Raw genomic sequence first — 12377 nt, 5'->3', positions numbered from 1 at the left:
CAAATCCTGGAAGCCTAGCTGCTATCTACCAGACCACTCCTCTCTCCTAGCTATTTGCTGCTGGCCTGAATAGAAGATCGGGCTCCCGCGAAAGGACAAAGCAACCAGAATCCGCCTGTGCCTAAGCTTGTAACTTGTCAGTGCAGAAGTATGTGGTCTTAGGCACTCCCCTCATCTTCCCCCCAGCTGCCTAAGGCAGGAGGGCTCCTCTCCCCAATCAGGCTCACAGCATCTGCTATCACGTGCGGGACACCAGGCTGGGAGCTTACTGCCTCCACCCTCTGAGAACAATCCCGGAGCTCTGTTAGTCCCTAGACAGATAAGAGTACCCGAGGCTGGAAAGGAGGCTGGGAGAAGGGAGTCCGCAGCTCTGTTCCCCTGCAGTCGGGGCGGTTCTTCTAGCTCCCTCCTCGCCACTCTGCGCTCCGCAAACTTTCGGAGTTTTCCTGCACTTGCGTCACGGAAAAGGCAGATGGATGACCAAGTCCAGGAGGCGAAGCTCGGCGGCGGCTGGCTAGCTCCCCCGCGCGGCGCTCCAACCCCAGTGAGAAGCTACTCTGGGCGCCGGCAACTCGGCTGCTGAAAGCTCGCAGCTCCCCGACTCCCGGATCCATTTCCTGGATCCCGGCCACCCGGACTGAACCCGAGAGAGAGAGAGAGGGCGCCCGCCAGAAGGAAAGTGAGCGGAAGGCCGGCGGTGGCACCCTGGCCGCGGGAGGGAGGAGCTGCGCGGTCCCAGCCCGGCCAGGACGCACGGAAGTGCGGTAGAGTTTGTTGAATTCCGTAGCCTGCTTTCCCTCCCTCATACCTCCCTCCCTCTCTCTCCACCCCTCACCTCCCCTACAGTTTTAACCTCCTTCCTCCGAACGCCACCTCCTGGACTCCCTTTTCCCCCTTTTCTCTCTCTTTTTCTTTTTTCTATTTCTTTTTCTTTTTGTTGTTGTTTTTTTGTTTTGTTTTGTTTTTTAAAGGAGGTTGTTTGTTTTGGACCTGGCTTCCTGCTGGCAGCGCTGAAGGGCTGAGAGTGAGGGGTAAGGAGGCAAGAGGCTGGGGCTCAGCTACTCAGCTAGTCCCTCTCGGGTCGGATCCTGAGGGCATCGCGGAGAACGAACCTACAGACGGTCCGACAAACACCGGGCCAAGCCATCTATTCGACAGAGCTCTATCTACTGACTGCTGTTGAGTGTCTGGGGGCACATCAGGGGCGGGGATGGTGATGGTGGAGGTTTCTACTAGCGTTACTTCTGGACAGGGGTTCTGGGACTCCGATCCGGGTCAGCTTCGTACTCTGAAACTGCCGAGGAATTAGGCAAACAAAAGAGGCACTGAGAGAAAGAGGCCAGAAGTCCTCTGCGCCGCTTGTCGCGCCCCCTTGTTATCTGGGGGTGGGGGCTGGCCATTTGCAGGGCGGGAAGAGGGCACCAGAGCGGGTGAGACGGGGTCGCACCCCCTAGGTCGAGTAGTTATCGGCTGGTTGTGCAAGCTTTGGCCCTTGTTTTCCTGGCCTGGCTCGTTTGGAGGCCGGACACATCCACCCTTGGAATTGGTTCAGGACTCTGCTGTTATTCTCCTTGCCCCTCTTGGATTTTCTGGATTCTTGAAGACGCGGTGGCCCGGGAGGAGAGAGGAAGGAGGAAGGAGCAGATCTCCAGAGGAATGTGAGAGCCTCCCAAAGCCGGAGCAGCCAGTAGGAGCGGAGAGCCAGGAGAAGCAGAACCTTGCCTGCGTTTCTGGGACCGTGGTCTGAGGTTAATTCTCTTCCTTTGTACAACATTGTTCTAGTAGAAAGTGTCTGTCCCGTTCTTGTTCTAGCAGAGCTGGTTTCTCCAAGTCATTTGACTTTTCTGCTCGGTGTGTGGGGAGGGAGAGACTCGCTCCTTTTCATGGGCTGCAAAGGGAGAGGAGAAAGACTGCGGCCATGACCAAACCCTCCCTGCATACAGGCAGATACCCCAAGGCTGTTTCTGGACCATGGACACTTCTTTGACCAAGAGGCAGTTAGACAGCATCTGTGCAGCTGAGACCCTGTCCTAGGGGCTCAGTAGGGCGTACTAGACTTTGAGCTGCAAGCACTTTTTTTTGGACACCCTGCTGGACAACCTGGGTCTGGGCAAGGCATTTTCCTTCCAGTCTTGACCTAACAGATAACTTAGCCATGGCACTGAAAGGCCGAGCCCTCTATGATTTCCACAGTGAGAACAAGGAGGAAATCAGTATCCAGCAGGACGAAGACTTGGTTATCTTCAGCGAGACCTCACTGGACGGCTGGCTGCAGGGACAGAACAGCCGTGGGGAGACAGGGCTCTTCCCTGCTTCTTACGTTGAGATTGTCCGTCCTGGCATCAGCTCCAACCATGTGGACTATTCCAACAGCCCTGCAGACTCCCTGGGCACCCAGGTGAGTTTGTATAGCAGCCCTACTACGGCCAGTCCAGCCAGGAGTAGTGGGGGAAGTGGCTTCCTCTCAAACCAAGGAAGCTTTGAGGATGATGATGACGATGACTGGGATGACTGGGATGATGGATGCACAGTGGTAGAAGAGCCACTGGCTGGTGGCCTAGGTACCAATGGACACCCTCCACTTAACCTCTCCTACCCGGGTGCCTACCCCAACCAGCATATGGCTTTCAGACCCAAGGCACCCCTGGAAAGGCAGGACAGTCTAGCATCTGCCAAGCGGGGCAGTGTGGTAGGACGGAACCTCAATCGTTTCTCATGCTTTGTACGCTCTGGAGTAGAGGCCTTCATCCTTGGTGATGTGCCCATGATGGCCAAGATTGCTGAGACCTACTCCATTGAGATGGGCCCACGTGGGCCTCAGTGGAAGGCCAACCCCCACCCATTTGCCTGCTCCATAGAGGACCCCACCAAGCAGACCAAGTTTAAAGGCATTAAAAGTTACATCTCCTACAAGCTTACGCCCACCCACGCTGGCTCACCTGTTTACCGGCGTTACAAACACTTTGACTGGCTATACAACCGCCTTCTGCACAAGTTCACAGTAATCTCAGTGCCCCACCTGCCTGAGAAGCAGGCCACAGGCCGCTTTGAGGAGGACTTCATTGAGAAACGCAAGCGAAGGCTCATCCTCTGGATGGACCACATGACTAGCCACCCTGTGCTCTCCCAGTATGAGGGCTTCCAGCACTTCCTCAGCTGCCTGGATGACAAACAGTGGAAGATGGGGAAACGCCGAGCAGAGAAGGATGAGATGGTGGGTGCCAGTTTCCTGCTAACCTTCCAGATCCCCACAGAGCACCAGGATCTGCAGGATGTAGAGGATCGGGTGGATGCATTCAAGGCTTTCAGTAAGAAGATGGATGACAGCGTCCTACAGCTTAGCACCGTGGCGTCAGAGCTGGTGCGGAAACATGTAGGAGGCTTCCGCAAGGAATTCCAGAAGCTCGGAAGTGCCTTCCAGGCCATTAGCCATGCCTTCCAGATGGACCCTCCCTTTAGGTCTGAGGCTCTCAACAATGCCATTTCTCACACTGGCCGGACCTATGAAACCGTTGGCGAAATGTTTGCTGGACAGCCCAAGCATGACCTCTTCCAAATGCTCGACACACTGTCTCTCTACCAGGGCCTACTCTCCAACTTCCCTGACATTATCCACCTGCAGAAAGGTAAGCCCTTCATGAGTCTACTGGTCTCTGGGAACATGGGAGAGCCTGGACTATGAACAGCTCATCACACTCTCCTGTCTGCGTCTCCTTCGCTGGCTCAACAAGTGTGTTGACATGGTTCTCTGGAGAGTGCTGTTGTAGGCAGAGGGAGAGTGGGGACGCTTTGGTCTTTGTTCTCACTGAGCTCTGTGAATGCCTCTTGTCCATTGCGGTCATCGGTTTGTTTTGGTTTCTTTCTTTCTTTTTTTTTTTTTCCTGTGTCTCATTTATCCCATCATGCATGGAACCCCAAGGTATTACTCTGAGTTCTGGGAACACAGAGATAACCAGGTCCCAGGTCTTGTCTTAGATGAACCCATGGGTTCAAAGAGGATCAAGACACAGGTAAGAGCACACTGCAGGTTATCTTTCCCCTCTCAGAGGTTCTCTCTTCACAGCCTCTGAGCACAGACTCCCTCTCTGGCCTGTCTGCTAGTCACTATCACTGCATTATCGGTTAGCCACTATCTGCCCTCTTTTTGGCAGATGAAGTCTGTCCACGGGAGAGTGGTTGCACACAAGTCTGTGGCTCAGCCAGCACTATCCCTTCCTCCCTCCAGCTCCCCAAGGACACATTCATATTGGCAGCCTCCCAGGCTGGTCACGTTTTCAGTTCTCATGGTCCCCGGTACGGGGGAGGGACAGGATGAGCCCCTGCCTGTTGATGCTGGAACTGTTAAGGAACTACCAGTGAAGTGACTCATCCTGGGTCACATGGGGCACACGGCTGGGGGGGGGGCACAACCTGGGGTCTAGGGCTGTGTTCCCACGGGCCAATGTATCTCCTGCTTCCCAAGTTGGGCTTCTCTTGCATAAGGATTGAGCCAGGAGCTGAGTCCTGGGACTTAAGAAAGGCAGATGTCATGACAAAGGTGTGGTCCTCCCTGGGGCTAGTAACTCAGGAAAAATATATGCAGGGCGTGGGGCTGGCTCCCAGGACCCTAGGCTCTGAGGTCAGGGAGTTTTGCTCTGGGCAGGAACACCAAATAAGTTACCCCCACACGTAGGCCCCTGTCCTAATTAGGAAGGTGGCTGTCAGGGCTTCTCTAGCTTCCAGGTAACTTTAACCCTTCACCTCCTCCTTCGCCTCTTTTGTTTGCTCAATGCTCACATCTCCACCTACCTTTCTCCTCCTTTCAGCCTCAGGGTTTCAAAGCCTGAGTTCTAGCCCAGCTTTGCAGTCCAGTTTGCCTTGTGTCCCTGGTGGGGAAGAGCCTTTGCCCTCCTAGACCTTAATTTCTTAGGCCTTTGAGGTAGAGGCTTCTGGAGGTCTGCCTTGTGCCTCAGACTGGTCCCATAGATCTGTGTTTGCACTCGAGGCACAGGAGATAACTGGTAGAGGGGCCCAGCCTGGCAGGGCTGGTGCCTCCCTGTGCGGAAGTAGAGCCACACACCGTGTTGGGCCTGGGAGAGCTGGTTCAACCAGCTCCTTGGATGGCATGTTATTGTGTGGGCAGCAAGAGGCTGGGCACCGTGATGAAACAGCTGCCCCAAACTCAGTGGCTAGAAACTCTCACTTAGGGCAGAGCTGGGGCAGGAGGGCAACCACACCTCCTCACACTCTGCTCCCAGGCTCCAACTGAAGCAGAAGGGAGTAAAGCCGTATTGTCCTTTTTACCTCAGATAGGTAGAAAGGTAGGAGAGACCATGTCTCTGTTCTACTTGAGATGTTTCTTAGAGTCAGGAGCTAGGGAGACCCTGAAGCAGATGCAGCCTGCCTTCACAGTTAGGGGAGGCCCAGGCTAGGGAGTCAGGAAACCAGGCTTGAAGGGACTTGAGGTGACTTTGGAGAGTTTTCCCGCCTGAAGGGACTTGAGGTGACTTTGGAGAGTTTTCCCCCCTGAAGGGACTTGAGGTGACTTTGGAGAGTTTTCCCCCCTGATGTGACTGTGGACTCTGACTGGAGCTGAGCTCAGCTCACCGGCCTGTTCTGCCCATGTGGGCATTTGTGGGAAAGAAAAGCTTCATAATGGCTTTTCTTGTCACAATCCTGTCACAAAAGTGGGTGTAGTGACTGCCCAGAGCGAGCCAGGACTCAGAGTCCTCTCCTGAGAGCCAGCAAGGTCAGGGATCAATCCTAAGCCCCTGTTACTAAGTCACTGGTATGGTCCCTTCGGTTTCACAGATGAACACCATTGAGAGCAGAGAAGAAACACAGGGCAGGAATGTTGGGGTCCACTGCATCCAACAGATGGAGGAGGGAACCGCCTAAGAATTGGACCACTGGGGCCGATGATACAGGGGTGAAAGGAGGAAGGAAGGAGGGTTGGGCTGAATACTCCAGCCCCGCCGCAGTTTCTGTGCTTTGTGTGCCTGAGAAAGGCCTGGGACTACAGAGTATCCTCAAGGGACCATGGGGCGCATGCTTATCTGAAGGGGGATAGTGCCTGTAGGAGCGAGCTCTTGACTAGGGGACAGATATGTTTTCCCTTATGTAATCCTTGCTTCACCTAAGCAGCAGCTGCTGCTCTCTTCTTCCTCCTCCTCTTTTAGCTTTGTTTTTAATTATGTGTAGCAATACATACATTCCTATACCCACGTGAACATGCATGTACACATATGAACACATGCATACATACACACATATATGGAGGCATTTTGCATATCAAAGCATAAAGCATTCTGAGTCCCAGCCGATGCAGGTACAAGGATTGGCACTTTGTGCACATTCAATTAGACCTCAGTTGCTATAGAGCTGGTGCTGCTGTTGTCCCATTTTACAGATGTAGAAACTCTCAAGGCACTTTGTTGTTATGAGCACTTTACAGCAGCATCACATCACATCTAATACTCTCTGAGGACAGCCCAGCCAGAGCAGTAGTTTTTTTCTTGGAGGTGTTAGAGCTGGTACTAGGACTCAGACCTCTTGCCCCCAAATTTAGAGTAGGTAGTTTTAAGTGGGGGAGGGTAGGAAAAAATACCTGGGACCCTGGGACTCTGCAGCTGAGAGTCTCCAAGCCCTCACTCCTCATCTCTGGGATCTAGTGTGCCAAGCCAGGAGGCAACCCTGGGGGAACCTCACATTGAGTCCCAAGTGGAACGTAGAAGTGTTCTGGACACATGTAACACCAGCATGCTCAAGTGGGACTCCTTAGCTTTCAATGGTCTTGACCCAGAATTAAGTCACCAGGTGATGACTTCATGAAATGATGGTCTTAGTTACTTTTCTACTGCTGACCAAGACACCTTAGAATAGAAAGTATTTATTGGGGCTCATGGTTTCAAAGGGTTAGAGTTCATGCTCATCATGGTGAGGAGCATGGCAGCAGGCAGGGATGCTGCTGGAGCGGTAGCCCACCACACGTCACACTTCCTGCAGTGAGGCCATACCTCCTAATCCTTCCCAAACAGTTCCACCAACTCAAGATGAAGCCTATGAGCCTATGGGTACCATTCCCATTCAAACCACCACATATAAAGAGAGCAGGGTGGGGGCCTCTGCCTCTCTTTGCTCCTCCTGAAGCCTTTACCCCCAGCCCTGCCTCTCTCTGGATACCTAGTGATTTCAGTAGGCACCTTCTTGTCACGTGAGTCACTATCTTATCAACAGATGGCTTTAATCGTCCTTAAGGCCATGGGCATGAAAATCTTTCTTTAAAAAAATTAACTTATTTTATGAACATCTTTTTTTGAGTCTCGTTCTACCAGCACTGCTTCACCATCAGGCCAGTGGAATTCAGGCTTCTTCTGGGTCTCTGCTTCACGTAGACTCTGTTTGCTGAAGCTTAACCTCACTTTCTTTGTCTTGATCTTTTATTTCTTATGGTCCCTCCTATCCACCATGACCGTCTTAGATCCTTGTAACCACTGTCTAAAGGTCTCAGTTTTTAGGGTTTTTGTAGGTATGCTGTCCATCCCCCAGATGTACAGGACCAGGCACTCTCCACTCATGGGAAGGGAGTTGGGAACAAGTCCCTCAGGATCTTAGTTTCTTCTTAAAATAGTCACCGTGATGGGACTGGACAGCTCTCGCAAGGGTCTCTCCAGCTCTGCAGTCCCTTCCTGTTCCCTCCTGTGCCCAGGGTTGGACTATCAGTTTGGAGCAGGAGGCAAGTGGTAACTGAGGGAAGGTGTCAGAGGCCTGAGTGACATGAAACCTGGGGGCTACAGATTTGGGGCATGAGGTAAGAAATGCCAAGTAACCATTTAGCCCTGGGCTTGCTGACTGGTAGAGATGTTGTCTCGGATAAAGGCATCTGGAGTTATTTCCAGCATGCTGAGCCCTGGCAGATAGGAAATGCCTCGTAAGTGCATTTGAACATTTCTGGCAACTTGAATGAGAATTAGGAGAGCACTGCATAGAACAGAGTAGAATGGGCCAGGGATGTATCTTATTCAGTGGAATACTTGCAGAATGTGCACAGGACCCCAGGCTCAACCTTCAGTGTCACATAAACAGAGTATACAGCACATGTGTTTGATATCAGCTTGGTCTACATGAGATCCTGTCTCAAAAAACTAAACAAAAAACAAATCAAAACAAAAGAAAGGCTGGAGAGATGACTCAACAGTTCAGAGCACTGGCTGCTCTCCCAGAGGACCTGGACATAACTCCCAGCACCCACATGGCAGCTCACAACTGCCTCTAACTCCAGTTCCAGAGGATCTTAGGCTCTGTTCTGGCCTCCAAGGGCAAACACTCATCCTCACAAAACGATAGATTTCAACAGTAAGTTTTAGTAATACTAAAGAAGGGCTGGAGAAACGGCTCCGTGGCTCGAGCGTGTGCTGCTCTCACAGAGTACCCAAGTTCAGTTCCCAGCACCCATCTTATGCAGCCCACAGCTGCCTGTGACTTCAGGGTATCTGGAGGGATCCAGTGTCTCTGGCCTGCCTGGCACTCCTGTGCACACATTCCTCCTGTGCAACATACAAATAACTAAAAATGAAGCGAATCTTAAAACAACCAACATGAGGAAAAGGATGAGGGCACAGGGGACTCCCCTTTGTCCTTTGAAGAATGAGTGCCAGGCACAGACACACTGCCATGTCTTCTTAGCAACTGGCTTAAAGGCACTGTTATTCGGGTGCCTTTTATTCAAAACCGAATTCATTAACTCTTTGTAGATTCATTCCAGTTCTCCTGGATTAAGCCCCCTGCCCAGGTTTACCCTTTTCTGTTCGCATCCGTTACCTGTTTATCTCTACAGTCTCTGGTTCTGTGGGGGCAGTGGTGAGGAGCTGGCAGCCATTGTGTGTAAGGGAGACATACCAGGTGGCCTTTTGAAGTGTTGTTTTAGGACCGGCAGTATGACAACAGGCTGGAGACAGGTGTGTTGGACAGCATTCTGCCCGGGGCACCGAGGAGAATGTGGTGTAGTAGAACCTGATCTAGGCTTTGAATGATGGATAAGGCTCCAGCAGGCATGGGTAAGATAGGAAAGAACTGGGGCGGGTTGGATGGGCATGGTGTCATTGTGGAAATGACATGTGCAAGAGCCAACTCCCAGAGGCCTCTTAGGCTGGGCCGGGTGTGGACTGTCATGTGCAGGCACTGAAGAGCCAGGCACAGCATCCAGCTTAGGAAATCTCTTCCTCTACTGTAAGATAGACAGACTCTCAAGTCAGGGAGATGTCACTGTCATAGCAACTCAGGGACGAGATGAGTCATTTCAGCCGACGTGTCCACATCTGCCTGGGCCAGTTCCTTGTAAGAACTGGGAACACAGAGGAACACGACAGTCCTTGATCTCACCCAGCTCACAACTCAGGGACAGCCAGCCAGAGTGTGATGTCGGAAGATGTCGGGAGGCCTCAGAGGTCAGAGGGCACAGGGAAGGCTTTTTTGGAAGAGCGAGACCAAGGCTAAGATAGACAGTGAGACTTGTGATGTTCTGACAGAGACAGCCAAGCGGCTTCATGGGGGAAGTCCTTATAATGGAGCCAATATGGCTGTCATTCACCCTGCAGGGCTAGAGGGATATACAGAGAACGAACAGGGGAGATCCAAGCCCTAACCTGCTTGTCCTGTGCTCTGTCCTGCCAGGTGCCTTTGCCAAGGTGAAGGAGAGCCAGCGTATGAGTGATGAGGGCCGCATGGCTCAGGAAGAGGCAGACGGCATTCGCAGGCGCTGCCGTGTGGTAGGCTTTGCCCTGCAGGCTGAGATGAACCATTTCCACCAGCGCCGTGAGCTCGACTTCAAGCATATGATGCAAAGCTACCTGCGCCAGCAGATCCTTTTCTACCAGCGGGTGGGCCAGCAGCTGGAGAAGACGCTCCGCATGTATGATCAACTCTGACAGACTCCGACCAGCTATGCAGGGCCTCTTCTCACCGGTCCACCCCACTCCTGTCATTAGCAGCGGCTCAGGTGCGCAGGGCGGGTGAGGTAGGCAGCCTGTTCTTTCTAGGAGAAGGGACTTTGGAGAAGTCCTGGTATCCCTGGCGCAATTTCCCCTGACTTTAGAGATGGATGAATGGCGGTAGCCCTTTGAGCCAAAGCCTGGGCCGCTGGTCAGTCCCTAAAGAGCAAGCTTCTCTGGAGCCTATAGTGCACTCTCACCCGGCCACCACACTCTGTTCATTCCCTGGACTCTATAGACTGCCGTGGCCTTGGCTGAGACATTGGTGACCAAGGGGCTGGAACTTGCCTGTCCCCGAAGAGCCACTTTTCAAGATGGTTATTAGACAATGCAAATTGGTAGGTGACACCTGAAGATTCATGGGAACTCTCCTCAAAGGACCACAGAACTCTGCTGGTCAGGGGGACACTTCATGGAGTAGGTGACATTCCAGCAATCATCTTGAAGAATTCCAAGGACCTACAAAGGACAGTAAATGGAAAGGATGACATTTTGGGCAGAAGAGCGATGTGGTTCCCTCCCCTTACCTTTCCCAAAGCAAGTTTAGTGTCCTTTCTGTGGGTTGTGATCTGTGTGACAGAGGGGAGGGATCATGCTTGCTCTGTGGTCCCTGGCTTTCCCTGCCCTACCCATGCCTTTGCAGGAGGGACTGCAGGCCAGCTCCCTCCTATAGGCCTTGGATTCCTCAATGCTCTGTTTGAGGGACCCTGCCCTACTTTTCCTTGATTAGGGGACCATGCAACAACTTTCCCTTCTGTATGTTCAAGGTGCTCAATCTAGGGAGCACTGGGCCCCCGGTGGTACCTTTCTGGAGGGAACTCTCAAGTTACCAGCAGTGACTCCCCATTCTCCTAGCAGGTCCAGGTCGAGTTCCCAGGCACCATTGTTTCTGTGGCTTGGTCTTCTCAAGTTACTCCCATTGTACAGTGGGAAATCTGACAGAAAGAAACTGGGAACTCCCGACCCCCATGTGTGGCCAGAATCACTGGTCAGTTTGCGCAGTCACCCACCTATGTTTACATTCTCCAGAAATTACTGCTCTGTAACCCTCAGTCCTGGGTGCGGCCCAGCAGCGTGTTGTTGGGAAATGACCCTGCCCCTGGCCTCCCTGGGAAGCCATGTTCTGCTCCTAGGTCCTGCTGCTGGATTCTTTTCTTCATAAACCTTTTGCAGTTAACTAGTGTAACAGAATCACAGCCTCTTCTTTTTGAATCCTGGACGCAGGGAGAGTTGTGGGGGTGGGGTGTGTTTGACAGAACCCAAACTGCCCCACTGGATTAGATTCAGTGATCGTAGTAGGTCTGAAACTTAATTTGTAACTTAGAAACACAGGAACAGGGCTATGCTGGCCAGAGGCAGTAGAGGACCCCACACCCACAGCTGATTATTACATGGCTTCTTCCAACCAGGGCCTCCTTGTCATTTGCCTGTGCCACGGCGTGTGTGTGTGTGTGTGTGTGTGTATGCGTGTCTGTGTGTGTGTATGCGTGTCTGTGTGTGTGTATGCATTTGGGAGAGGTGCTCACGGAGGCCAGCGGTCAACATTGAGTGTTTTCAGTGCTTTCTGCCTAATATTTTGAGTTCTCATTGATCTGGAACTTACTAATTGGGCTAGGCTGGTTGACCAGTGAACTCTAGGGATCCGCTTATCTCTGCCTCCCCAGTGCTGGGATTACAACAGGCAAGCAGTATATGTGTAGTCTCGGCTAGCCTGAAAGTCAGAGATCTGCCTGTCTGCCTTCCAGTTCTGTAATTAAAGACATGTGTGTTCATGCCTAAGTTCTGGCTTTTTACGTATGTAGGTGCTAGGGATTTGAATTCAGGTCCTCGTGCTAATGCTGCAAGCACTTTTTTCACTGAGCCCTAATGCCAGCCCCTCCCCATCTCCAAAATGGGTTATGTCCTGTATAAGGGTTTGCTGAGGACTGTAGGAGAGAATGATACTGTGCCCAGCATAGCCTCTGGTGATGCCCGTCCTGGGGAGCTGTCCCTGGAAAGCTCCAGTCCACACAGGGGAGAGGGAGACCTGTCAGTCTTGGTGACCCCATTCTGCAGTGGCTCCCATTTTAGAACCTAAAAGAAGACTCACCGCTGTGTCCCCGGGAGTGCCCTGATGGTTGGGCGTAATTCTTTCACATACGGAATAAACACTGAACTGGTCCTCTTTCGGAGGCAGTGGGGATCAAGGTGGGCTTTTCTAGGGTCAGTTCACTAGAAAGGGTTTTTGGTCAGGTCAGAGTCTTAGGAGTTCATGGCAAGGGGTGAGGAATGGGCCTCATTTAGTCCAGGGTGTCCTCACAGGAACTTTTGGAATGGAGCCCCTTGGCTCTAGGTCAAAATTAGGTCAGATTTGGGACTTTCTGAGGAATTTTCCCCTCCCTGCCTGCCTTCGTTTTCCTACTGTTAAAG

At 52.3% G+C, this 12377-nt stretch overlaps 1 protein-coding gene across 1 annotated transcript; it reads left to right on the top strand.

The window, feature by feature from the left end:
- Window positions 1–311: 311 nt before the first annotated feature.
- Window positions 312–11159, top strand: Snx33 (sorting nexin 33). Its single transcript, XM_032909926.1, has 3 exons — window positions 312–1748; window positions 1944–3626; window positions 9652–11159. The coding sequence occupies exons 2-3, from the start codon at window positions 2156–2158 to the stop codon at window positions 9903–9905; spliced, it is 1725 nt and encodes a 574-aa protein (XP_032765817.1). The 5' UTR covers window positions 312–1748; window positions 1944–2155; the 3' UTR covers window positions 9906–11159.
- The last annotated feature ends 1218 nt before the right edge of the window (window positions 11160–12377 follow it).

Source organism: Rattus rattus, chromosome 8, assembly GCF_011064425.1.
Source record: "Rattus rattus isolate New Zealand chromosome 8, Rrattus_CSIRO_v1, whole genome shotgun sequence".
In the NCBI taxonomy this organism is placed as follows: domain Eukaryota; kingdom Metazoa; phylum Chordata; class Mammalia; order Rodentia; family Muridae; genus Rattus; species Rattus rattus.
The sequence above is the reverse complement of the archived record's forward strand: the minus strand, read 5'-3'. Positions and strand labels throughout refer to the sequence as shown.

What these genes read in the sequence shown, in the direction of transcription:
- Snx33 (XM_032909926.1), top strand. Translation starts at nt 2,156, where the DNA reads ATGGCACTGAAAGGCCGAGCCCTCTATGATTTCCACAGTGAGAACAAG. An exon ending in CATTATCCACCTGCAGAAAG is followed by an intron (nt 3,627 to 9,651) that starts GTAAGCCCTTCA and finishes CTGTCCTGCCAG; the next exon opens with GTGCCTTTGCCAAGGTGAAG.